Source organism: Pteropus alecto, unplaced genomic scaffold (genome assembly GCF_000325575.1).
Source record: "Pteropus alecto unplaced genomic scaffold, ASM32557v1 scaffold354, whole genome shotgun sequence".
NCBI classification, from domain to species: domain Eukaryota; kingdom Metazoa; phylum Chordata; class Mammalia; order Chiroptera; family Pteropodidae; genus Pteropus; species Pteropus alecto.
Genome location: NW_006435759.1, coordinates 179,682 through 206,838, shown reverse-complemented (window position 1 = coordinate 206,838; position 27,157 = coordinate 179,682). Strand labels below are relative to the sequence as shown.

Sequence of the window (27,157 nt, the reverse complement as noted above, 5' to 3'; positions counted from 1 at the left end):
CTGTTCTGTGGTATTTTAAAGATGGTGACTGGCAGGGCTTGCCAGCTGCTATGGCTCCAGAACCTGAAGCCCTTTGTGAGTGCTCGGCTCAGGAGTACTGACACCAGCTGAGGCTGAGGCTGGCCCTGGGAACCATGCAGACTCTATTCCCCCACAAGACCCTGGTCTCAACAGGTGCTCTCATGAGCTGCTACTTTTGGGCTTCCCAGCAAATCGCTAGGTCTGCTGGTGAGATGAGCTGGGGACAGGAGAGGAACAAAAATCCCGTGCTTACCTGGACCCACATCAGGACTGGAGAAGTCACTGCCAGACCACCCTCGTGAACATGAACTCCACCCTGAGTCCTAGAAGGAGAGCGAGAGAACGTGAGACAGAGCTCAGGCAGGGCCCCAATGGTGGCAGATCTTAGATACTTCCGGTGGAAGGAGAAACACCCTCCCCCCACCTCGAGTGAAACTCTGGATTGAACAGGCATGAGTGCTGAGTGAGATGGAAAGAGAAGGCATGGAAAGTGCCCAGAGGTAGCAATTTTCAAAAAGCACCAGCAAAAACAAGCCACCTAAATCTGAGAACTTCATCCAGGAAGGCAAGCATGGTGTCACTTCGTGCAGCGGCCACGAAGGGACTGGGGAAGTACGGAGTTGGATGGGAAGCCCTTCCAAATCCCTTAGGTTTGGAGAGGCGGAGGAGGTGTGGCTACAGGAGGTACTGCATCTGTGGGAAAAGTTCTTGGCTATCAGAACAGGGAGTCCTTAGATTGCAAGCCCTTGAAGGTCACCTACTCTCCTCACCCCTATGAGACCCTTGTGCAAAATAATAAAACAGTAAGAAATACGATTAAAAATAACTACATGCACCAGGTGGTTTTTGCGTCATTACTAACCACTTCCAGACAGTGGCCTGAAACTAGTCAGTACACCATTCTGGTGGTCCATCACTGGGCTAGGCTCAGTTGGGTGGTTCTTCTCGTCTCAGCTGGGCTCACTCATGCATCTGTGGTCAGCTAACTATAGCGAGAGGGCACTGCTTCTGGGGCTGGCTTCTGCTTTTCTTAGTCGGGGATGTGGGGGCAATTAGGCCACATGTTTCTCATTCTCCAGCCGGCTTGCCTGAGCTGGGGGCTGGACAGGATTCCAAGAATGAGAGCAGAAGCATGTAAGGCTTCTTGAGACCTAGGTCTAGAATTAACAGAATGTTCCTTCTCCCACATTCCATTGGTTAAAATCAACAGGTTGGGAAATGATACCATCTCTTAAGGGAAGGAGCTGCAAAGCCACACTGCAAAGTGCATGAGTACAGGGAGGGGCGGGGAATTATGGTCACTTTTTGCAATACACAATAATGGGCAAAATCCATATGTCAAACACATTAAGACACACATGAAGTACTCAAAGAAGATGTGAACAAATGGAAAGACACAGCATAGGCCTAGACAGGAAGACTCAATCTCTTGTCAATTTTTTCCAAGTTAATTTATAAATATAATATGATCTCAATAAAAATAATAATTTGCTTTCTGAAACATTAAATGCTAATTCTAAAGTACATATTGATAAAGAACAAGAAAGAATAGCCATCAAAACTGAAAAAGAACAATCAGAGGGGACCAACGAGTCCAGATATTAAATCATATTATAAAGCTGGATTAAAATGATGTATTACTGGCTCAGACCTACCAACCAATGGAGCAAGAGAAAATGCCCAGAAATAGACCTAAACATACACAGAAATTTAGCATATGATAAAGTTGGTGTCTCAAATTAGTGAGGTAAAGATGGATTCTAAAACAATTCTGTTAAAACAAGTGAAGAGTTATCTGGGAAAAATTAAAGTGGCCATGTACCTAAATAAACCCCCAAACCGAAATTTGGTAAGAACTGGATGAAAACATAGGTGAATTCCTTCATAATCTTGGAGTAAGGAAGGCCTTTTTTAAAGTATGACTTAAGATCTAGAAGCAATAGAAAAAGAGACTGAGAAATTCGATGGCATAAAAACAAAAACCCATGTATGGCAACGACAGCAACGACCCAAACACAGATCAAAGCAAATAAAAATCTAACATATGAAGAAATATGTTAAGAAATTGATAAGAAATAGACAACCAATCAAACAGAAAAACGGGCAAAGGACATGAGAAATAACTACTTCACAGAAAAAAAAAAATGTTCAAGTAGCCCTTTAACATATGAAGAGATGCTCAACTTCATTCATTTAATAAGAGAAATGAAAGGTAAATCTACATAGAGATATCATTTTCAACTCTCTGATTATCCAAGAACCAACACCTCTTTTATGACCACACTAAATGAATGGGCAGTGCAGTGGGAAACGGGCAGTCTCAAGTATTGTTGGTGGGATATAAATCAATACGATCCCTATGGGAGGCAATTTGGCCACATTTTTCAAAGTTATAAATCTATCTGCTCTTTGATCCAGCAATCCTATTTCTGAAATTTTATCTTACAGATAAACTGGCGTAATGGTAGATGTAAGGTAATTCACTACATCATTTTTCATTGCAAACAACTCAATGTCCTTAAAAAGGAGATGGTAAATCTACACAAAGGAATATTATGCATCTATAAAAAGAACACAGAAGCTCTATGTACTGACATAGAAACACAGCCGAGTTATTATGAAATGAATAAAGCAAAGTATAGAATGGTAGGTACAGTATGCTTTTGTGGGTAACAAAGGGAGAAAATAAGAACATTCATATCTGCTTATCTTTCAATATAAAACACTAGAAAGATATACAGAAAACTAACTAAAGAAGTTATCTGTCAGAGAGGGCAGGAGAGAAGAGATGAGAACACAGAGAGCTTAAGACATTTCACTGTCTGCCTTTTGTTTCTTTTGAATGATGTACCAAGTAAATGCAATGCTTATTAACAAAATAGTTTTATTAAAATAACCACTTTGGAAAAGAGTTTGGCAATTTCTTAAAAAGTTAAACATACATCTCCCATATGACTTAGCAATTCCTGGGTTTTTCATTTCCAAGAGAAATGAAAGCTTATGTTGACACCAAGACTTGTATGTGATTTTCATAGTCTCTTTATTTATAACAAAAAACTGGAAACAACCTAAATGTCTCTTATCAGGTGAAGAAGATAAACCAATTGTGATCCATTTATACAATGGAATACTGCTGAGCAATAAAAGGAACAAACTGTTCTAACGACCTGGATGAATCTCAAAAGTAATGACCTGGATGAATCTCAAAATGATTACACTGAGTTAAAGTCAGATAAAAAGTATTTAATTATGATTCCCTTTACATATAATTCTAGAAAGTATAAACTAATCTATAGTGATAAGAAAACATACCAGTGGCTTCCAGGGGTTGGGAGTGGGGAAGAGGGATGAATTGCAAAGGTGCATTAGAAAATTTTTGAGACATAGAAATGTCCATTATCTTGATTTTGATGACAGTTTTATGGAGAAACACTTATCTCAAAAATTATCAAGCTGTAAACTTTATATATGTGCAGTTTATTATACATCAATTATACCTCAATAAAATTGTAAAAAAAAAAAAAAAGACTCCAAACCAGAAAGTGATCTAAGTGTGAGAGAAGAATGACCTAGATATATATGTATCTGGTTTAAAAAATTTTAAAAATGTAACTTTGCATAAAAAGGCAATACTGTATTCTGGTTATGGATACTGTTGTTGGGTTTTTTTTTTCCTCCTAAAGATGTCTAATAAAGAGAAATGACTCCTTGAATGAAAGAGAGTAAGGGAGAGAGAATTTAAAAATTTAAAAGAACATATATAACATATGTTCTCAGATCATACTCAAATTAAACTAGAAATCAACAATAGAAAGATGGCTGGAAGATTTCAAGATTAAACAACACACTTCTAGATAACATGAGTCAAAGAAGTCTCAAGAGAAACTAAAAAATATTTTAAACTAAATAAAAATGAAAATATAACTGATCTAAATTTGTGGATGCAGCAAAAGCAATGCTTATAGGAAAATTTATAGCATTAAAATACATATTTTAAAAAAGAGCTAAACTCAAGAATCTAAGATTCTATATCAGGAAACTAGAGAAAGACAGGCAATTTAAGCTTAAAGTAAGCAAAAGAAAAGAAATAATAAAAATTAGAGCTCGAGTCAATGAAAATGAATGGAGGAAAACTGTAGAGAAAATCAAAGAAAATGAAAGCTGGCTCTTCGAAAGATCAATAAAATTGATAAACCTCTAGCCAGGCTAACCAAGAAAAAAAGAGAGGACACAAATTGCCAATATCAAAATGAAAGAAGTCACCACCACTGATCCCATACACAAAGGGAAATTAAGGAGTATTACGAACATCTCTATGGCCATTAAATTTGAACACTTAGATGAAATGGACCAATTCCTTGAAAAACACAAACTACCAAAACTCAATGGACCAATTCCTTGAAAGACACAAACTACCAAACTACCACATATGTGGCCAGTAGTAACATAAAATATGAAAACTAGATGGCCTCCAACCTCAGCTCAGAGGAGGTCCATCAGCTGTGGGGGAAAGACAGCAATACAACATGAGAGCTGGGAGCAGTGCACAAAGGCCAGAGGGAAGGCTTCAAAGAGGAAGTGACATATAAAGCATACGTGGAGGCATGCGTCCACCAAGACCTCTCAGAGCCATCTCAAAATCAGTTTAGTCCACAGCTGTACAGACTGACTTGTGTTGAAGTCTTAACCCCCCTTACCTCAGAATGTTACTATATCTGGAGATAGGGCCTTTAGAAAGCTAATTAACTTACAATGAGGTCACTGGGGTAGACCCTAATGCAGTATGACTGGTGTCCTTATAAAAGGGGACTAGGATACTGAATAACACAACTGAAAGACACCAGGGGTGCGTGTGCACAGAGGGATGACCATATGAGAGGCAGCAGGAAGGCAGCCATCTGCAAACCACAGAGAAAAGCCTCAGAGGAAAATGCCCATGCCAGCACCTTGATCTTGGACTTCCAGCCTCCATAATTTTAAGATAATAAAGTTCTGTTGTTTAAACCACCCAGCCTGTGGTATTTTGTTCTGGCAGCCCTACCAAACTAATACAACAGCTAAACACATGATCTTTCTCCCCAAAACTAATTCTCTTCCACAGTCTACCATCCAACCCAAAGGCCAGCTATAAACTCCACCTTCACATCTCACATTCAATTCTGCACCATGACCTGTCAGTTTGACCACCCAGCTCTCTCTCCTCCAAACCACCATCATTTCTCATCCAGATGATCTTGAAAAACCTCAATGGTCTCCCAACATGCACTGTGGCCACCCCCACCTCTCCCACTTCACCCAGAGAGATCTTTTTAAAACACAAACATTACCATGTCACATCTAACTCCCATCCCTATGGCCCTTCAGTGGCTGACCATAGCTTTTAGGATAAAGACAAACTCACTGACATGGCCCATATGACTCAGCCCATCCTCTACCTCCCACTCTGCTCCCCAGCCAAACTGGCTGTCTTCAATTCCATGAGTAAGCAGTGCTCTTTCTTGCCACAGGGCCTTTGCACATGCTGTCCTTTCTGCCTGGAATGTTCTCTCCCGTCCATCACCTCCTGGCTAACCCCACTGACTCTGACTTTGGCTGACTACTATTTCCTTAGGGACTTTCCTTGACTCCCCCTTCCAGGTCTAGGTCACATTCCTTGATAATAAGCATTTGGAGAAGTGAGTTCCTTTCCTTCAATGGCCTCTGAGTTTATACCCAAATATTCTTTTGTGAGAATCTTTGATTCAGATAGCAGTCTCTCCCACTCAAAGGGAAGCTCTGGAAGAGCAAGGATGATGTTCTTTTTGAAGAACATCATCAAATTTCAGCACCTAGCACAGTGCCTGAAGAAAAGTAAGTCTCAATTGATACCTACTTTCATCTGACACATGAATGAATGAATGAATGAATGAATGAAAGAAATTGGAAAAGAATGAAGGAGAGAGCATAGATAAAAAGGTGCTGAGAGTTTTATCAAGACCACCACTCCTGCAGTTTGATGGAGCCAGAATAGTGTATTTATGAATGTAAAAAGGTGAGTGTAGATCCCAAAAACAACTCCCCCACATGTACACTAGGTACATACCCAAATTCTGGAAGGTCTGTGTCAAAATGCACACTGTCCTCATAGAAGACATTCAGCTCTGCATCAACAGCAACAACTTTCACCTGGAAGGCATTGTAAAAAGTGGTGTATGGACTTTTCCTCGGCTTCCACACTGGTCCAGGGGTACGAACATCACCGGGTAAAGCCCAGATGTGTGGTTCAGCCTGAAGACCTCCTGGAAGGCTGAGGTGCATCATCATAGCTATGGCAACAAAGCCTCATCTGGGGACATACCCAAAGATTTAATAAAATGAAGAAGCTGAGGCTAAGTTCAAACACCTATGTAGCTCAAGGAATTTCTGCCCACAAACAGCCAAAACCAAGGCCCCAGAGATAGATGTTCAAAGATGAGCTGTTTCCTGTGCCTGGCAAGGAGGCCTGAGAAGGTCCTAGAGGGGAAGGAATGGCAGGCAAGGTTTGGAGATCTCACTGAGGGTCCACATCTGCAGGGATCTGAGAGACCAGGCAAGGTGCCATAGGCCATGGTCATGGTCCAGAAGCACATAGTGTTTCAACGCAGCAGATCTCCAGACTCAGGGGTACAATTCCTTTCCTGGACGGATGGGGAAACTGAGGTCTAGCAAGGCGACCTGACTTCCCTAGGACCCCCCACAGGACCTTCTGGTCAGGGATTAGCAGAGGCCTGCCTCCCTGACCCATTTGAAAAGAGGGTTTTGACACCAAATGTGGTGATTTCCCAAGTTAAGGAGCCCACTGGCACCCCATGCCCTGTTTGAAGGCAAATTTTGACTGCTCGCCTGTCTGCAGGGTCCTGGGAGCAGCAGGGCCTCTGGCCAGTGGCGCCGGGCACCTTAACCCAGGCACGCTGGTGCCAACCAAGAGTGGAACAAAGTTCACGTGTACTCTGGGACCATTTCACTTAAAAAAAAGTTTCGAGCCGTGATCTGGTTCCAGGTCACTGGTCATTCCCGTGTGCACACTTCTGTTCCCCCGTCTCACAGTAGCTGGGTTCCCTCGGGTCCCTGTCACTCTGTGGCTCCGACGGCGCGCGAGCCCGCCGGGTGCCCTGGCTGCTCTGCGCACTTCTCAGCCAGGTGCCGACAGGATCCCGCGGCGGGAGGGTGGGGGGAGGGCTGGGGGCCGCCGTTTCCGGGAGCGCAGGGTCCGGGCGGGGTCGCGCACGCACCTTACGAGCGCGAGGCACTGGCTAGCCGTGGTGCCAGAGGGCTGGCGGGTCTTCGAGAAGTCCGAGACGCAGTTGCGCCCGAGGCTCGGCCCAGCCGTCCCCGCACCCAGGTCCCTGCAAGCCCGCCCGACGTCGCAGAGGAAGCGGCGGCACCTACCCGCCCGGACCCGGGGCCGCGACAGTACCTGCTGCGTGCTGAAGTCCCAGCCCAGGCAGCAGCAGCGAGCGGCGGGATCGGCCATGGCCGCAGAGGGTCTGTGTCTGTGGGCGCGCTCTTCAGTCCTTCCCGCGGCGTGACTGTCGCCGCGCTCCGACGCCCAGAGACGCAGGAGCCCGCCCCTCGCCCCGCCCGGCCGGACTCCTGACCCGAGTCACAGGCTGGCTTGTGCTCTGACGCCGCCTGCCGGGCGACGGGGGCGGGGACGCGCGCCCGGCCCGGGCCTGGGGCTTCGCGGCTGTTAAAAGACACCGGTGCCCCTTGCGCAGCCTGCTTCCCACCAACCCAACTCCATCCCCGCCCTTCTCCTCCGCCCCATCCAAATGTGCTCTCTGCAGAGGCCTTGCCCTAACGCGTCCTGTGTCCCTCCGAGGACCCATGGGCCAGAAGTTTCCACTTTAAGCCAGCTTGGCCCTGCCTGTCTTTCCAGCGATCCTGGGCCTGGAGACCACCATGGCCGTGTCTTGGGAAGCGAAACAGCTGTCCACTCATGGCGGTGACTCAGGGGTCACAGGAAAATGTGCCCTGGGGCTGGAGGCACTGGGCTCCAGTAGCAAATTTGAGTGGTTCCCCAGCTCTAGCCTGTGCCACACCACCTCCGTATTTAAAACCAGAACTCCTGATGCCCCCACAGATGAGTTCTTTCTGTTCTGACCTCGGCTGGTGTTGACGATCTAATGCGTGCCTGGCATGGTGAAGGGGAAGTGAGAACCAAAGTTAGGCCCACTCTCTTTCTTCCTAGAGCTGAGGACACCTTTCTATCTTCTCATCCACCTGGCTATATCCTTCTTACCCCTAAAAATGACTTCTGGAAGCCCTACCAGCACCCACCTAGGTGAGCTGCTTCTCCCAGCGCTTCAGGGCCCATCAGATGCAATGGCCTGCTTATCTATTTCTGTCTTGCTAAACTGCCTGGAGGCCTGATCTCCTCGAGGTGCAAGGTCCCAAGATCAGTAGCAGAACTGGGCCCAGAGCCAGTAAGTTTGACTCCAGAATCCACATTTAAACACTAAACAAGACAATTTGCTGTGCAGCCTTGTGAGAAGGCCGGTGGCAATATACAAATGTCTCATGAAGGCCAAAGCTGCTGGCTCTTTCTCAAGCTGCCTCACAGGGAGGCCTTGTCTTATTCATGGTATCTTTCTCTTGGGCTGTGGTGCCTACCCCATTCTGGCGGCTCATCCTTTCACAGAGGTCTGAAAGGCCATTGATCTGCATAAGGAGACTGCACATCCATGATCAGATCCATTAGCAAGAAACAAAGACAGACATCTTAATTCTAGGTTGTCAATGCCTCTCACGTTGTCTTTCCTGTTGATATCCTAAAAAACGGCACCCAGTAGTGGAGTGGTTGCGGGGAACCCTTGGGAAGTGCTGCCCTAGCTGGAAGCTGGTCTTTTGCTAATCGTGCTCCAAGCTTGAACCAGGCTCCCTGCACAGAACCCATTAAAAAAATAAAAAATAAAAAACATTGCACTGACTTGGGAACAAAGCAGAAACTGCACTGGAGGTGTCTCTTCACAGTGATGGGGATACCCACAGTCTTGTGGAAGAAAAAAGGGATTCTATGGAAAGTGACCTCACAGGATGATCTGATCATAAATTCCTAATAGGGCAGGTCATGGTGAATAGTCAACCCCAGGCCTGTTGTAACTTCTTTAGTGAAAGATTTTATGCCGGCCCTGTCTATTGTCCTTGTGCATCTAAGTTAGCACACCTTTGAAATGCAGAAGTTAATACCCCTTGAAGGGGGTATTAACCCTCCAGAGAACACATAATCTTATCAACTGTCCTGTAATCCAACCCCCACCTTGCTTTCCCACACCTCCATGTAATCTTCCTTACATTTCCTCCTTAATTTCAAATGCACGAAAGAAGCTGAAAAACTGTTACGCGGCAGAGCATTTGAGATCTTGTTCCCTAGCATAAGTTGTCAGTTTGGCTCAAATAAACTCATAAACATTTTCTACAGGTTTGGATGTTTTACTTGGACAGTCTCCAGTAAGTCTCCTCCCCTTATCCAGGCCCTAAGTGAAACTCCAGCCTGAGGGCAAAGCCCACCCACAGAAGAGGAATCGCAGTAATCGGATTTGCATACTAGATAGGAAAAATCACCTAAGATGCTACATGGAGAATGAGGCCTGAGCAAGTCAGAGGTGCTGAGAATGGAGAGAAGTAGATGGACACAAGAGGTATTTAGGAAGCTCTGGACAGAGAGGGAGGAATCAAAGGTAATGCCCAGTTTTCTGGTTTAGGTAACCCTATTGGTTAACTACTGACACATAATGAAACTCCCCCAAACTTGGTGGCTAAAATGATCATCTTTTATTGTCTCTCACACACCAAGTCAGCAGGGGTGAGATGATCTAGTAAGCGAGGATAGGTCGGAGTGGCTCTGCTACACGTGTCTCTCATCTTTCTCTTCCGGGGATCAGCAGAGTACTCCCGGCATGCTCCTCTCATAAAAGCAGAAGAGCAGAAGAAGGTGAGGGCAAACGTGCGAGGCCTCTGAAGGTCGAGGCTTGGACCAGGCATACGGCGCTTCCCCCTCTCTGCCACTAGCCAGAGTCTCATGGCCAGCTCAGAGTCAAGTGGTGGGAATGAAATTATGCATGGCAAGGGTATGGTACAGGGAAGGGTGAAAAATTGGGGCCACCAATTCAATCCACCACAGCCACTAGCAGATGAGGGGTGATTTTATTCTCCGAGTTAGGGAACATGGGTGGAGAAGCAGGCTTATGGGGACAGAGGTGAGTTTAGTGAAGACATGGCAGGTTTGTGGTGCCTGTGGGATATCTGAGTGGAGATGTTGAACAGGCAGTCGGCATGTGGCCTCTAGCTCAGAAAAGAGGTCTGGCCTAAAATCGATGTTTGGGAGTTATCAGCTCCCAGTGGCAGTGGGCTAGACTGTGCAGAAAGGACTCAGAATGAGACAGATGGAGACCCCCAGAGAGAACTGCAAAGGACAGACAGGTCAAAGCTGCTGGAAGAGGCCACCGTAGAGGGGTGTGGGGGGAGCCAGTGGAAGAACCTTTCTAGGAGGTGGCATTCAACAGGGTTAGATGATGCATGGAAACCTGTCCCCAGTTCAGCAGTGAGGTGGAAGGTCTTTGAAACCTCAGCAAGAGCGGACGTCGTGGATCCCCCATATGCCTTAGTTTTAAGTGTGTGTGTGTGTGTGTGTGTGTGTGTTTTAATTTAGTATTGTTTTTACAATTTGTTCATATTGTTCTATGTTTATCTAATTCTGTGATTCTCAACCTGAGTGTCAAGGTGCTCTGAGAAGCTGCAAAGAACCCCCAGGGGGGGCTGTGAGATACTTTTACTTTTTTAAGGAAACAGCAATATTCAACATCTGTCAGGCGCCATATGAACTGCTAACTTGAGGTAGTTCACAGTCCAACATTAGATTGTGCTACATTCCTTTCTATGATATAACATCATATTTTGCCAAGCTGTGGGTTTCAGCAGTTGTGGTGAGAAAGAAGTACTCCAGGAAAATCGGGGTGAAACAGAAAATAAGGATGGCAGTCTCCAATCTAATCCCCAAATTTAAGAAGCTACACGGTGCGTGACAGACACACACGCCCCCTTAGGAAGTGATTCGGTTATTTAAGAATGAAATGAAATATTATTTTCTTCTCCGATTAATATGTATTTTTTTAATACAACTACTAAGTTATTAGGACATAAATATATATTAAGGTGTTTGGACCTAACTACTTAATAAACAGAAACTCCTTTTGGCCTAGGAATACTGTGAAGAAAATTGTTAAGATTCAAAGGGTGCCGGAAAGTGAAAACATTTGGGAACCCCTGAACTAGTTGGATGTTTCTAATTGTTCTAGCATATTCAATAGTGTGTCGGCACCACATTTTACTGTCCAGGCTCCCTGTGAGTGACACTTGAGTGGACTCCAGGCTAATAAACAGTTTTCTAAATGAGAAGTTTTAAGAGTGAAAAGTTAGGAGTACATTGGTAGCTTTAATTTCTAACCCTTCCACTTCCAAGACAAAGGTAAAAAAATCACTGAATTGAAATAATCGGAAATTAGGAAATGAAATAGACAAATCAAGTATAATTCAGGTTCACTATTATATGAATCTGTCTGACTTTTTATAGATTTCATTTTGGGATCTGTTAGAAATTAAATAATTCTTCTGTCTATTCTATTTCAAAGGTAGTGCAAATTCTTTGTAAGATCAGTGGGAAGTTGTCATATCAGAGTGAAAATAAATGCTTTAAACTATAGCCTCTAGCAGGGCCAATGTCACTCAGATTTGTTTGTCCAAGTTTCAGGGTGAGGGGTGGGTTCTGCTTCCAGTTAAATAACTCATGCAGCTAGCTGAGGTTAAAATTTTTTTTTTTTCAAGCTGATTTTGTGTTTTTGTCTGAAGAAAGTTTGATGGACTTTGTTTAAGCAAAACATCCCAAAGAGCTCCGTGGACAAAGGTGCTTATTTTCACCAAAGTGTGAATTTGCTTGCTGTGTGTTTGTAGTCACTTCAGAAGCAAACCTGACTTTAGAAAAATCTTCTTTCTTTTTTTTTTTTTTTATTATTTATTGTCATTATTTTTATGCCTCCAGCACCTGGTCTTCCTAGGTGGTCTCCCATTCAAGTACTAACCAGGCCCAACCCTGCTTATCTTCCAAGATCAGACATCAGGCTTGTTCAGGGTGGCATGGCCATAGACCATGGACTGTGGCTTTACTGGGGCGTGAACCCAGGACCTTATACGTGTAAAGCAGACATGCTAACCACTACACTATGGAACCATGTCCTGATTTTAGGAAAATTTAATGTGGTTATGGACATTCCCATTGTTCTGGTTCCTTGGGATCTGCCTTTCCCCCACTACATAAGCATGGAGGCAGATAATTAAACCCAGTAGCTCTGTATACGCAAAAGAAAGTTCTGAAAAGTCATACTCCCAAGTTATTGACAGCTATATGTGGGAGTAGCATTTAGAAACTTGTGGTTAGGGGGTGACTTTTGCATTTTAATTAACTGTTGTTGAAACTTTAACTTTTGAACTAAAAGAATAAAGAAAAACAAACAAACAGAATAGCAATAATGGGGAGATCGCAAGGTGCTTAGGACTTTAAAACCACTCTCTTAAATAATTACTGGTCAAAGAGGAAATCAAAATACAACACACTATTTAGAAAGCAGGAAAATTAAAACATCCGTATTAGAACCTTTGAGATATACTCAGAGGTAAATGCATATTCTTGAATGCTTTCATTAAAGAATGAAAAGAAATTAACCCCATGTAGTGGGTAGAATTGTGTTCCTCCAAAACAGATGATCAAGTTCTAACTCCCAATACCTCTGAATGAGGTCTTATTTGGAAATGAGGTCTTTGCAGGTGTAATCAAGTTAAGATGAAGTCCTACTGGATTAGGGTGGGTCCTACTCCAATGACTGGTGTCCTTATAAGAAAAGGGAAATTTAGATGCAGACATAGATACAGACATACAGGGGAAAAGGTCAGGTGTAGATGGAAGGAGAGATTGGAGTGATGCATCCGCCAAGACAAGAAACCCTGAGGATTGCTGGCAACCACCGGAAGCCAGAAGAGGCAAGGAAGGATTCTTTCCTGGATCCTCCGGAAGGGGCATGGCCCTGCCAAAATTTCATTTCAGACTTCTAGCCTCCAGAACTGTAGAAGAGTAAATTTCCACTTTAAGCCACCCAGTTCGTGGTAGTTTTTTTTTCAGCTGCCTTGGGAAACTTAGACATCGCATAATTCAGAAGGTTTAAAAAAAAAAAAAAAAAAAAAAAAGCAAGCTACGGGAAAGCAGAAAGAAGGCAAAAAAAGAATGAAAAAACAGTAAAAATATAAAAATGATAAATAATTCAAGAGCTAGTCTTTGAAGCCAGTCTTTTTGAAGAGAAAAAGACAAACCTTGAAAAAAAAAATGAGAAACTGAAAAAAACCCCGACCTAGTCAAATTGTATTTTCATTTTTTTTAATATTTTGCTGGGATTAGTTTGTAATTGTTGCTTAAGATTTTTACATCTATGTTTATAAATGAGATTGACATGCAATTTTTCTTTTTCAAACTATCCTAATTTGTTTGTATGTTTTAATCAAGGCTTTGCAAGTCTCATAAATAAATCAGTTCAGAAGTATAATCTCTTCTGGAAAAGTTTGTAAGTTTAGATTATGTATTTCTAAGCTAATGGAACTTACATTTTTGTCCCTTTTCATTAAAAACTTAAAAAAAGATGTGCCCCTTCTTTTGGAAGAGTCAAATGTCTTTATAAATATCATGCACATATATATTTTTAAAGTTCCAACATTACAGAAAAATACAAATAAAAAATTCTAAATATTTCCTTGAAACCTATCCAGCAGAAATCACTCAACATTTTGGTGAACATCCCTCTACATATAAATGTCTAAATTTTACATAACTGACACATATTACACATGATGATCTGTAAACTGTATACTTTCCTCAACATATGTCATAGACATCTTTTCATATGAAAAAATATAGAGCTTTATCATAAATTATATTGATTACTTAGTCTGAACAATAGTGTCCCTTAGCGATGACTCTAAGGTTGTTCTCAGTTTTTCTGTATTTTTAATGTGTCGATATAAGAAATATCCAAACTCATAGAGAATTTTTATAAGAGTTTATTTGAGCCAAACTGACGACGGCATAGGCCTTGGAACAAGATCTCAAATGCTCTGCAGAATAGTTTGCAGTTTCTTTTATGCATTTGAAATTAAAGAAGGAATTTAAGGAAAATTACATGGAGGTGAGAGAAAGCAAGGTGGGGAATGGTTTATAGGATAGTTGGTAAGATTATGTACTCTCTAAAGGGTTAATACCCCCTTCAAGGGGTATTAACTTCTGGTATTTCAAAGGTGTATTAACCTAGATGCACAAGAACAATAGACAGGGCTGGCTTAAAACCTTTCACTAAAGAAGTGATAGGCCTGGGACTGACTATGCCTCCCTGCCCTCCCCCTGCCGCCCCCCAGGACCTGCCCAGTTAGGGATTTATGATCAGATCACCCTGTGAGGTCACTTTCCATACAACCCCTTTTTTCATTCACAAATCTAACAAAGCTGCACTGAACATCCTTCTGTACACATATTTTCATATTTAGGTAACTATTTTCTTTGGGTTCATCCTAGAAGGAAGTAATTACCTAAAAAGAAAAGGCTGAAGTGAGAGGCAATAAGCATTTATATGAGATTAAAAATTTTTTTAAAAAAATGAAAAGCTATTCAGGAAGCACTGATTCAGACAGAATCCCAAAGAGTGTTCTGATTAGGAGACAAAAGCAAAGGGTATTTATAAGAAAGGGATGGGGAACAGATACATTGATAGAAGGAAGGAATTTCTATTGGTGCAGATAAGCTAACGTAGTGATGCTAATTCAAAGCAATGATTTTAATTCTCAGTCCTGTAGCCACCAGCCTTGTAGTCATACCTGCTTTCTTGTTATCCTTGTAAACAGTTATTTGGGACACATGGTTGCCCTACACTTAGTCCGAAGGTTATTTTGCCATTTTAACTTTCCAACGGTTCGAGGCTTGAGACCTGCAAAGCGCATGCTCTGGGATAGCAGCTCTGGCTCTATTTTAAAGTAGCTCCATTTATTACTTTTTTCTTACAGCACATTATTGAGCCAAAGAGTATAAGCATTTTAAATATTTGTACTTATTGCCAAAATCCCCTCCAGAAATGCCGCACGATTGGCGCTCCTATCCACAGTGTGCTCTTCACCACTCAGCTAGTCTTTCTTTTTAAAAACTTACATCTTTGTCTACAGCCATGCTACCCTGAACATGCCCGATTCCATCTGATCTCAGAAGCTAAGCAGGGTCGGGCCTGGTTAAGTACTTGGATGGGAGACCACTTAGGAATACCAGGTGCTGTAGGCGAAAAAAAAAAAAGAAAGTAAAAACTTATACTTTTATTGATATGTAAGTCATATACCATATAATTCACCTATTTAGAGTTCAGTGGGGTTTAGTATATTTACAAAGCTGTGCAACTATCACCACAATTTTTAGACACTTATATCCTGTGCAAGAAACCCCTTTTTTTTTTTCCCATTTCCCTCAAACCTTGGCCCCAGGCAACCACTTTCAGCCTCTATGGATTTGTCTATTCTAGCCATTTCAAATAAATGAAATCCTACAATGTGTGGCCTTTGGCAACTGACTTATTTCACTTAACATACTGTTTTCGAGATTCATCTGAGTCATAACATGTATAAGTACTTTTCTTTTTTCTTTTGGGCTCCAAAATATTCTATCATGTGGATATACCACATTTTATTCATTCATTCATGGACATTTGGGTTGTTTCTACTTTTAGGTTCTTGTAAATAGTGCTGGTATAAACATTCCTGTACCAGTTTTTATGTGGCAGTGTGTTTTCATTTTCTTTGAGCATATACCCAGGAGAAGAATCGCTGGGCCATATAATAACTCTGTTTGACCTTTCCTTGAGATGGTTGTCCTTTCCTTTTGAGAAACCGCTTTCCCTTTTAATTCCTAATGTTGTTTATTTGTACCTTCTCTTTTTAAAAAAGAATTCATATTTGCAGAGGTTTTTCCATTTATCCATGTTATTAATCTTTCTTTTAAAGTAATTTATTAATTTTTTATGGTGATATTGGTTAACAAAATCCGGTAAGTTTAAGCCGTACATTTTAACAGTCGGTATATATATATTTACACTGTGTGTTCGCCTCCCACAGTTAGGTTTCTTTCTGTCACCACATGTTGGACCCCTTTTACCCAATCTACCCCCTCCCCCATTAATCTTCTCAACTAACTTTTGGCCTTCATCTTATATCACATCTTTGTTTTCTATTTCATTAATCTCTGCTCTTATATTTACCATTTCATTCTTTATATATTTGGTGGGCTTATTTACCTATTCTATTTCTAACTGATTAAGTTGAAATACCTAGCTCATTAATTTTCAGCCTTTCTTCTTATTTGATATAAGGATTAAGACTCTTAAGTTTTCCTCTTAGTATCATTTTAGCTGCATTCCATATACAATCTTTTTATCAATCAGTCTTGAATATTTTCTAATTTCTATTGTGATTTCTCCTTAGACTCAGAGTTGTTTAGAAATACTTTAAAATTTCCAAATATGTAGAGGTGTTACATTTATCTCTTTTTTATTGAACACTAACTTACTGATACTTCTACTTCAGTATGCATCAGAATCGCCTGGAGGATTTGTTAAAACACAGATTCCCAGGCCCCATTCCCAGAGTTTCTGATTCTGTCTTCCTGGGTGGGGCGCTGCATTACAGTAGCCATTAGAGCTACAAGTGGCTATTTAAATTTAATGTGAACAAAATTAAAAATTTAATTCCTCAAGTCATATTATTCACATTTCAAGTGCCATGTGTGGTTGGTGGCTACTGTATTGGACAGCACAGATGTACCTTCTATTAAACTGGACTGGTCTAATTGAAAAGGTCCAGGAGGCACAGCCTTAAATCTTTCAAAAATCTTAATAAAGGGTCTTCCAGTTGGTTGCATTCTGGACCTGCTCTTGACCTTGAGACCCAGAAATCTATTGCTAGTAGGTGCCTTGGGTAAATTTGTTGAGCGAGGTCCACACATTTGTGTTTGGGAGCCACATGTTCACGCCCCATGCTATTGGGCCTAAGTTATGGCTTTGGACCCCTAACTGATGTCCTCACGCTCACTCATGCTCCCCTGGGCTACCTTCCCACAGCAGCCAGCGTGACCTCTGAGGAAGGCTAAGCTGACTCAGATGTCTCCCTGATTAAAACCCATCAGAGGCTCTTTACTGTCCTCAGGATGAAGACACAGGCCGTACCTGGGCCTCTGAGCCTGGTCACACTGCGGGGTGAAGGGCAGGCATGGCGTTATCCTCCACGGTGCTGGACATGAAGCAGGGAACAGTGTTTGTGGGATGAATGCGCCTGACTGGTGCTGGGGGAGGCGCGCTGCTGGGCTGTTCGCTGGGCAGGGCTGGGTCAGTCTGGGTCCTGCAGGCCGTGCTGCGTGATGACTGAGCTGGGACCCTGTCGGGCCTGCAGGGGCTGTGGGAAGGCAGGACAGAGATCCAGGTGGGGAAGCGGCCGCCTGCCTTCAGCAGCCTGAGGTGACAGTCTGTCCACGCCTGCTCAGGTGAACGTGTCCTTCTCCCTATCCCTGGAGCTGCTCACCTATCAGAAGCTCCCAGCCGACCAGATGCTTCCCGGAGTGGACGTTCGGCAGAGCGCGAGTGGCGAGAAAGAGATGGTGTTTACGCAGAACCTGCTCCTAGAGTACGCCAACCAGACCGCTCAGGCGAGTCCCAGGCCTGCCCCACGTGCTGGGGGTGGAACCAGGCTGGACTCTGTTCCGGTGGGGTCAGAGGAGGATACACTGCAACAGGACCCTCAGAAATAAGAGGAGCCCTGGCCCTTGCCCCGAGGGCCCAGCCTGGCCTGGAAGAGGCCTTGCACATGGCGAGATGAGGGTCATCCATCCTTATCTTAAGAGCTCAGAGCTCAGGTGAGGTGCTACAGTGATAAATTGGAGAAGTCTTCCTGGAGAAGGTGGCATGTGAAGCTTCCTATTTAATTACTGGTTAATGGAGAGATAAGGGAAACTACATTGAAAGTCAGGCCGAGGGAATGGCCTGATGTGTGGGGACAGGAGGCAACTGAGGTAGCTGAGGGATGACTCTCAGGTTCATGTTGGGCTTCGAACACCAGGGTGAGCACCACAGGCCTAGTTCTGTGGACTGTGACAGGAGGTCATGAGGCTGTGGTGTGGAGCTGAGCTGAAGGAGCCAAGGGAAAAAATGAGATGGCCCGGAGCCCAAAAGGAGCACATGGCTGGACAAGAGAGGGAGGAAGGCAGGAGGGTGACCCGATCAGGGAGCGGAAACCAGAGCTTGATGATAGCAAGAGTCGTGAGGGGGTAGATGGCATTTTTCTGGAACCTCTACCTGCACAGAATCCCACCAGCAGCCTCTGGCTTTAGATGGTGGTGCCGGCCCCCTTCCACCCACCCTGGTGCTGCTTGTGTGCTCCTCAGAAGTGTCACTATTCAGAGTCAGCAGGGCCCACATGTCCCTTAGACCCTGGCTCAGAGCCCAGCAGGAGCGGGTGAGGTCACCTGACCCAAAGTTAAAGGCTCTGTCCCCATAGGTGGTGCCCCTGCAGGCCACGGTGGCCGTGCCCGAACTGCAGCTCTCCACCAGCTGTGTGGACTTCGAGATCTGCTTTGTGAACGAGGGGCAGAGCACCTGATGAACCTGAGCGGCTGCTGGAGCCACTGGACCGTGCTGATGGGTACATCGTGCCCCCGCTGAGGGGAAGAAGAGTGAAATGGCAGATCAAAGGGGAAGAAGATGTTTGCAACGCATGTAACAAATAATGGCCTTACTGCGAGCATATAAATTATTCCTGCAAATCTATAAGAACAAGAACAACCAAATATAGAAATGGGCAAAAGACTTGATCAGGGGCTTCACAAACAGGGAATCCAAGTGGCCAATAAATTTATGAAAAGGTCATCAACCTCCTTAAGAATGAGGGAAGTATAAATTTAAACCTCAGATATCACTATATAGCCACAAGATTGGGTATGGGTACCATTAAAATATCTGAAAATGTCAAGTATTGTCAAAGAGGTGACACAGAGGAAGTTTTCTACCTTGCTTTTAAAAGGTGTAACTTGAAACAACTACTTTGGATAATGGCCCGACATATTAAAGTTGAAGTGATATATTTTATGACCTTTGACCCAGCAATCTCGCTCCCAAGTAAAGAGTCTAGAGCAACTAGTGTTTTTGTGCTCCAGAATACAATTACAGAAGGTTCATAGACGCTGCCTCAGTCCCTTCGGGCTGCTATGACAACACTGGGAAGTCCAGGAACATAGCGCCAGCAGATTCAGCGTCCGGTGAGACCCTCCTCTAGGTTGCTGATGGCTGTCTTCTCACTGTGTCCTCACATGGTGGAAGGCACAAGCTAGCTCTCGGTGGTCTCTATTTCAAGGCATGCATCCCATTCATGAGGACTCCACCCTCATGACCAGATCAACTCCCAAAGGCCCCACTTCCTAATCCCATCCCCTTGGGCATTAGGTTTTCAACATATTATTTTTGGGGGATGGGGGGAGGGACACAAACATTTGGACCAGAGCAGAAGCATTATTCATCCTAGCACGTGGCCACCATTTGGCAAGAACCAAAATGTTTATCACTACTGGAATGGATGAATCAATTGTGGTCAATTCATACAATGGAATACTCTACGGCATTAAAACAAACCACTACGTGTAAGAAGATGGATGAATCTCAGACGTGTAGCGGTTAGCACGTCTGCTTTACGCAGAGAAGGTCCTGAGTTCATGCTCCAGTGGAGCCAGAGTTCATGCTCCAGTGGAGCCATAGTCCATGGTCTACGGTCATGCCACCCTGAACAAGCCCAATGTCTGATCTGGGAAGCTAAGCAGGGTCAGCTTAGCTTGAATGGGAGACCACCTAGGAAGACCAGGTGCTGTATGCATAAATAATAATAAATAATAATAAAACAAAAAAAGGAAGAAGATGGATGAATCTTAGGGTTGAGGGACAGAAGCCAAACACAAGAATTCACTGACTCCCCATAAAGTTCAAGCCCTGCAAAAGTAACCTATGTTGTTTGAGGATGAGTGGTGACCTTGGAGGAAAGGAAGGCGGTGACTGGGAGAGGCAGAAGGGAGATTTGGGGAGCTATTTCCTCCTTGATAATGGGGATGGATACTATGTGCTTTGTGAGAATTCATAAAATTATACATTAAATGATTTATGCTCTTCTTTGTATTTTATTAAATTTAAAAATTTCCAAGACTGGAGTAAAAATAATTTCAAACAAAATAGAATTTCTGGCAAAAGCATTAAGAGACACAGCAGGATGATATTTAATGATAAAAGAAACAACCCACAGAGTATTCAACAATTCACTCTTTCTTCAGCTGTATCTATTCTAATTTCACTTTTCTATTGTTTTCCCCTTTGTTCACTCTATTGTTTATTTCTAGGATTTATGGGTATTGTTTTCTAAGTTCATGTCTTAGGAGTTACACTGCTTATCTCTGAGCATTTTAAACAAACGTAAAGTCCTTTTTAGAGAGCGCCCCCACTCAATGGTAAATCCTTTAGTTTATTGCAGATAATTTGCAAAATCCCCTTGTCCAGGGCCCCCCAAGCCCCGCTTTGGGAGCAATCCTGGGAAACCTGGTAAAGTACAGAGGAACCAGAAAATGAGGCTGAAAAGAGAAGGCGTGGGCACCAGCTTCCTGCTGTCCTGAAGCTTGGGAGCACCGCTCAAAGCAGTGTGCTTGGGTCAAGGTGCAGGCGCCACGCTCTGCTGCTCTGCATGCCAGCCTGTCCAGGAGACCCAGGGTCTTCCTATCCTTGCTCCATGTGGACAGACATCCTTTGCCATCCTCTCAGAAACTCCCAAGAGTTAGCTTCTCCCTGCAAGTTGATGATCTTCGAATAAACTGTGTAGAGAGAGGAGGAAGAGACCCAGGCCCTGCCCTCAGGACCCTCACTTCCGGGGAGCAAGGAGTGGAGCCCAGGGCCTGATCCAAAAGGTTCTAGGTCCGGCTATTGGATGAGGAGTTCTGGGCCCTGTCTAGGGGAGTCCCCACCCGCCTGGGAAAGGCAGACTTAAGCTTAGGGCAATCAGGACTGTGAGCTGGGGTTTGGGGCTTATCCTCAGGGCAGTGGAGGTCAGAAGTCAGCCAAGCCATAGACATCAGGGGAGGCACCCCGAGGCGCAGGCTGAGATGGGTAATACCTAAGGCCATCCTTATCTGGGAGCAACAAAGGAAAAATTGAGTGAGAAAGCCCTGTGCAATGGTACAAAAGGGAGAGAAGTTCTCATTATTCCTTCACATTCCACCCCTGCCTTGACAGGTGCACACAGTGGGACTGTGAAATCTGTCCTCAGCCTGCACTGCAGCTGGGAGCTTGCCCACAGCAGACACCTGAGCTAGAGAACGTAGACAATGTGGACACACTGTCCTGCCCTTGCCTACTCCTGGCCATCACAGATACAGCCCACCCTTATACCTTATCCAGAGAGCTAGTCACTGTCACCGAGAGTTAGCTAAAGACGCCAAGGACTCCGGATGTGCCTTTCCAACCCACTATCCTCTAGGCCTGAGTCTTTGGGTTCTCACACACAGCCAATTTTGACCTAGCCATCTCAAGTCCAACATGGTACCTTAATTAGAATTAATCACACCCTAGCTCCCCCAGAGGGGGCCATTTTTGGATCTTGAAGATTGGCCTCGGAGCAGGACTGACCCTGCCCCCACAAGCTGGATTAGACCCAGAATTCGTGGCCTGGAATCTGTGGTCCCATACCCTGCCACTCAGCTCCAATCTGAGATCATCTGGGGGCCTGGCCTTCAGTCACCCCGTCTGCCTGCTCTGTTTTCTGGACTGCAAAGATGTGTTGGTGAGAAGGTCTGGATCCAAATTCAGCATCATGGCATCAAGAATGGTGTTCTTTGCCGCTTCCTCAGTCACATCATCACATGCTCCTGAATGAGCCATTAGAAAAGAAGTCGTGAGCAATAGGTTTTTGGGAGCTGAAAAAGGCAGCCACTCTAGGGCAGCTCCACCATGGCTCTGCGTTCCTGAGAGAGAGGTGGGGCTTTCCAATGCCTGCAAGGCCCCCAGCCAGGCTTGGCCATGAGCTCACGATGGACCCTCACCTCTGGGATCAGGCCTGTTCCATCTCCTGAGCCTCGCTAGACCCTTCATTCTCCTGCATCTTTGGGGTTCTGCCCACCATCTCCATTCATCATTAGAATTTACTGAGCACTTGCCACATGCTAGACACTGTGGCAAGAGCTTTATTTGGGTTTAATCCTCCCCCAAACCTTGAGAGTGAGGAAGACTATACTACATGTTTTTGCCTATCTGTGCCTTGATTTCCTCTTCTGAAAAATGGGGCCACTTTGCATGTAGTTGTTGTTAGGGCCAAGTGTGAAAAGGCATGTATAGAACAGGACCTGACATGCAGTAAACGTTTAATACCTGTTAGCTATCATTACTACTAAGTTATCCCATTTTGCAAATGAAAAAACTCAAAGATAAATGAAGAGTCTCAGAGGTATTAGGTAACTTCCCTGTGCACATCCAGGAAGTGGTAGCAGAGAGAAATCCAGGCCCCCCAGCTCCAGAGCCTGCACTCTTAACTACAAAGATGTTACTCTGCTGCCTTGCAAACCCTCCCCCCACCCCACCACCACAATGAGGCAAACAGCCATTCATTTTTCAAAGCCCTACTCAAAGGTCACTTCCTCTGGGAAACCTGCCCCAAACAAAAATTCCTCCTTCCTGGGACTCCTGCAGGTCTCGCACATTCCTTTGTCAGAGCCCATTAGTTTAGAGGTAACTGTTTGTATATTTGTCTCTCCATAAACTATGACTTGCTTAAGACCAGGGACCTCTTTACCTCTAACAGGCCATCCCCGGGACAATGTCTAGCACAGGTGGTGCTAATGAGAGTTTGAGGAGGGAGGGATGGAGGAGAAGAATGATGGAGAGGAGGACAGAAGAATGCCAGAGGCATGAACAGAGAGCACAGGAGGACGTCAGGCATCCTCTGCCCCTCACTGTTGCTCAGGTCCAGGTAGACAGTGATGGATTCTTTTGGCCCAAATTCCAAAAATTATGGTTCTGCCAATCACAACAGCTCTTCTCCAGAGGGCACTTTAGAGACTGGAGGCCAGAAGTGCCCATGGAGAGGTTGGTGTCCTAGGCTGCTGATGCCGACAGAACAGAGTCCCAAATCAGATGAGGAAGGAGAAGTACTCAGAGAGCTGGTTCCAGGCTAGTGCCCTTTTCCCTGGGAGAGCGGGGAGCCCAGGGCATCCATAAGGCAGACTCCAGTCCAGACAGGCAGCCAGAAGGCAAAGAAAGGCAAGGATCTAGCTCAGGCTGGGTCAGAAGAGCCAGACAGGACAGGAGCTGACAGAGGCTGGGCAGGATAGTTAGGTGGCAACATCCAAGAGAGCTGCGGAGACTGCTATGGACACAGGGTAGCTCTTGTATCACAGGCCTTTTGAGTAAAGGGGCTGAGGAAGCAGAGATGCATCAACAGCAGGCACAAGGCTGAGGATAAACACAGGCAAACTGAATGGAAGTCCCTATGATGATGACAAGGGTTCCCGCTCCCAGTTCCCCAGGGAGCACAACAGCCTGGGCCAGGCCACTCCCTTACTTTGGGAGTCAGCGACTCACATTTAATCACCCAATAGGAGTGGTTCTCAAAGTATGGTCAGGGGACAGGCAACATCATCACCACCTGGGAAGTTGTCAGAAATGCAGATTCTCAGTTCCCACCCCAGTCCTGTTGATTCAGAAGTTCTGGGGACAGGGCCAGGTCATCATTGTCTTAACAAGCTTCCACGTGATGCTGAGGTTCGCAGAAATTTGTGACCCGTGGCCCTAAAGGATCACTAGTCAATCAGTTCCTGCTCAGTTTCCTGTTAGCTTTCTAGTGACTTGCTCTTAAATATGAAGGAATGACCAAAGATGACTCAAATTAAAGAAAACTTTCCAAATGAAAAAGGGTCCAAAATAATCAAGCAGAAAAAGAAATGACCCCAGAGGACACAGAGAATGTGGGGAACAGGAGAGAAAAAAAAAAAAAGAATGAAAGAAAACTCTAACTTGTATCCTCAAAAACACTTGAGGATGTTTTGCAATTTTACTTTCATAAAACAAGCTCCAAATGCTATTGAGAAAAAAACTAAAATCAGAGACTAAGGAAGGGCAATGTAACCAAATGTTACCCAGAAATTTCTGTCTTAGAATTTCAGCTAACGTCTTAAAGCCAGAGACTCACATTCTAAAGAGAGGTGTTACCACACTCAGGACAGAACTTGCTAAAAAAATTCAAAACAGCTCAGCAGCCAATTGTCCCCGACCCCCACCCCCCAGACACCTAGAGAGGCTGGAAATTTCCAGTTCGTGGTAGTGAGAAGTTTTTAAAATTCCTCCCCCTCACCGTATTGCTGTCTTCTACTCAAGCCTGGGGAAGGGGACAGCCTTCGAGAAAGGTTGTCTGCCCTTCCGGTCTAGAGCTTGGCTAGAGCTTGCTCTCTTGAAGGCACCCTGCTTACTAGAGTTTTTACTCTGCAGAAAGAGGCTGGGTTGTAGGGCGGTCACCGAGACAGGGCCTGGAGCATTAGGAAGTGCCAGCACTCTGAAGACCCAGGAATGGCTCCTGAGGAACCTGCATTTGAACATCTGCCCCACAGAGTACACTGACCATCGATAACAGTCCCTGTCACACGGATTTTTGTCTCTCTTCTTTGATGCCCTCATCCCCTGCCTAGAACCTGGAAGATCAGAGGAGGGAGACAGCCGATAAAGAGCTAAGGAGGAAACAGACCTCGTCCCCTCACGCACTAGCCCGAGCTGCCCAGCCAGCAGGGAGAAACTGTGAATTGATGTAAGATCCAGTTTTGAAATGGACTGAACTGGATTTTCTAATGCCTTAAAGTGAGTCTTAATTATCAAAATGAGACCCTTTTTTTGCAACTAAAAATTACTGGAAAGAGATGGAATCTGCCCAAGACATGATCAAGTATCAGGGAAGGGACAGCTGACAGGACATGTCTGAAGGCAGTAGCTGAAAAAAAATGTACCCCATTTAATAAGCTGTCTCCTCACACTATGTAGAACTATGGAGACATCAACCAGAAGAAGGAGCTAAAAGTCTTCTGTGTAATGGCTTCTGGGAAAGAAACTGGGGTCTAAGAGGAGCTAAGATGGTGACTTATTTTATCACAAATCTGTTGGTAGTACTTAGTTTTTAACCATATGCCTCGATTGCATTAATAACATTCAAAAAATTGTTTTAGGGTCAAGCCACGAAACACTGTTTCCTAGCTACACGACAGAGTCATGCGACCTGGCATCAGCTGGGTTCCCGCACTCGCTAGTGTATCTCAACAACTGTCAAAGCTGGTCTCCAGCTTCTGCAGAATTTGGAAGGTCTCCAAGCCACCTACGTGCCCTCAGTCTTAATTGGTAACTTCACCTCTTAGTATCCATATTGTGTATGATGCAGTGGTTAAAATACAGGGGCTTTGGAGCCAGACAGGCTGAATCAAATCCTAGGTCTCCCAGTTTTTAGCTCTGTGACCTTGGGCAAATTATTTCAACACTCTGAAACTTGAGTTCTCCTCCCCCATGAGCCCACCCTGCCCTTCCAGCCCCCATGAGACTCACACTCATCTTTTAGGGCTGTCAAGATTAAATGTGATGATGCCAAGATGATATACGATCATTTCTTCACACAGAGCTGCCCAACCCTTAACAAGACGATTTCATCTTTCTTCCTCCATCTGCCCTCTCCTCTGTTCCTTCCGTCGCCTGCTCGCGGTCAGCAGTGCCATCGAGGTCGTATTCCCGACCCCTCCTTCTTACTCCTGCAGTTTTGCTCCATCAGTTGTCCCTTCATAGCTTCAATCTCTCAGGTTCCTGTTTCTGACTCCCTTATCATTAAAAACATCAGCTGCCCATTGATACTGTCGCTTCCCCCTTGCCCACCTCAGCCTAACACTGTGAAAGAGTTTTCTCTCGGATGGCTCCATTTTTCAGCCCTTCCTCATTCCTCGACCTCCTGCCACTCCACTGAAGCCACCCCAAGATCATCAAGGTCAACAGACATTCTCAGGCTCTTTTTTCTTTTCTTTTCTTTTGCCTTCAGACCTGACCATTCCCTTGCCCTTGAACTCTTCTTGCCTTTGGACTTCTTGCCTTCTGGTTTTCTGAGCACCTATCTGACATCTCTTTGAGCATCTTCTCTGAGGGGAGTTAATGCTGGGGTTACAGAAGTTCTGCCCTTGGCTCTCTCTCATCTCATCTATATGCACTTTCTCTCAAGGAAAATGCCACCCCCTCCAGCCCTTCAAGGATCCTCCATACCCCCTCAACTTCCAACCCATCAGACCTTTCCCTGTGCATGTCCTGTACCCCTTTGCTCACCAAATACAGGAGATGAGAGAACATAAAGGTGCCCCGCCCACCAGAAACGGCAACAGCCAGAGGAGAAGGCTGTAGGAAAGCCCTGCCAGGAACAGGACCCCCACAGAAAAAGAGCAGAGTCCCAGGATGGTGGCATGGGCCTGGTGCTCACCCATTAGCCACTCAGCAGCTATGCAGAGGCCAAGAGGCCAAAATCATGGTCAGTTCAGGGTCCCCAGGACTGCCCCTGCACCCCAGCCTTCTGAGATGATCCAGCCCTGCTTGGGACAATTCAGACTGCGCAAAGGTTCTTCTGCCTGCTCGTGATCTGCCCTAGGTCCGGAGACAGCCCTCCAAAGCCAGGCCGAGTGCCCTGGATCCCCCAAGGCACACTCTAGGCTTCCCAATCCCATACACAGCCTCCAGTTCCTTCTGTACACCTCCCGCCCGACCACATGCCTCTCATCGAGGACGCCTGGTACAGGGTACAACACCTCACACGGGGCTGACACCTGGTGAGTAAAGGAATCACCGACTTTGTCTTTGCCCTTGGTGTATCGGTGCTTTGGCCATTTCGGTCTAGCCTCTGTGGAGGACCCAGATCCCTCCAGCAAGGCTTTGGCAAGCTCCCAAAGGAGAAGAATTCTGGTGCCAGGGAACCCCAA

General features: G+C 44.9%; 1 protein-coding gene and 2 pseudogenes across 3 annotated transcripts in view; 1 reads left to right on the top strand and 2 right to left on the bottom strand.

The window, feature by feature from the left end:
* Nucleotides 1–7,591, bottom strand: part of XYLB (xylulokinase) — a 42,311-nt gene extending 34,720 nt beyond the window's left edge. For all 3 annotated transcript variants that reach the window (XM_006910783.3, XM_015588510.2, XM_025046038.1), the window contains exons 1-3: nt 7,457–7,591; nt 6,104–6,186; nt 275–344 (exon numbers count right to left, since the gene is read on the bottom strand). In XM_006910783.3, coding sequence (XP_006910845.1) covers nt 275–344; nt 6,104–6,186; nt 7,457–7,513 — 210 coding nt within the window. In that variant the 5' untranslated portion in view covers nt 7,514–7,591. The remainder of the gene's footprint in view (nt 1–274; nt 345–6,103; nt 6,187–7,456) is intronic.
* Nucleotides 7,592–12,067: 4,476 nt separating this feature from the next.
* LOC112479026 lies at nt 12,068–12,183 on the bottom strand (annotated as a pseudogene).
* Nucleotides 12,184–15,280: 3,097 nt separating this feature from the next.
* On the top strand, nt 15,281–15,400 carry LOC112479028 (annotated as a pseudogene).
* Nucleotides 15,401–27,157: the final 11,757 nt, after the last annotated feature.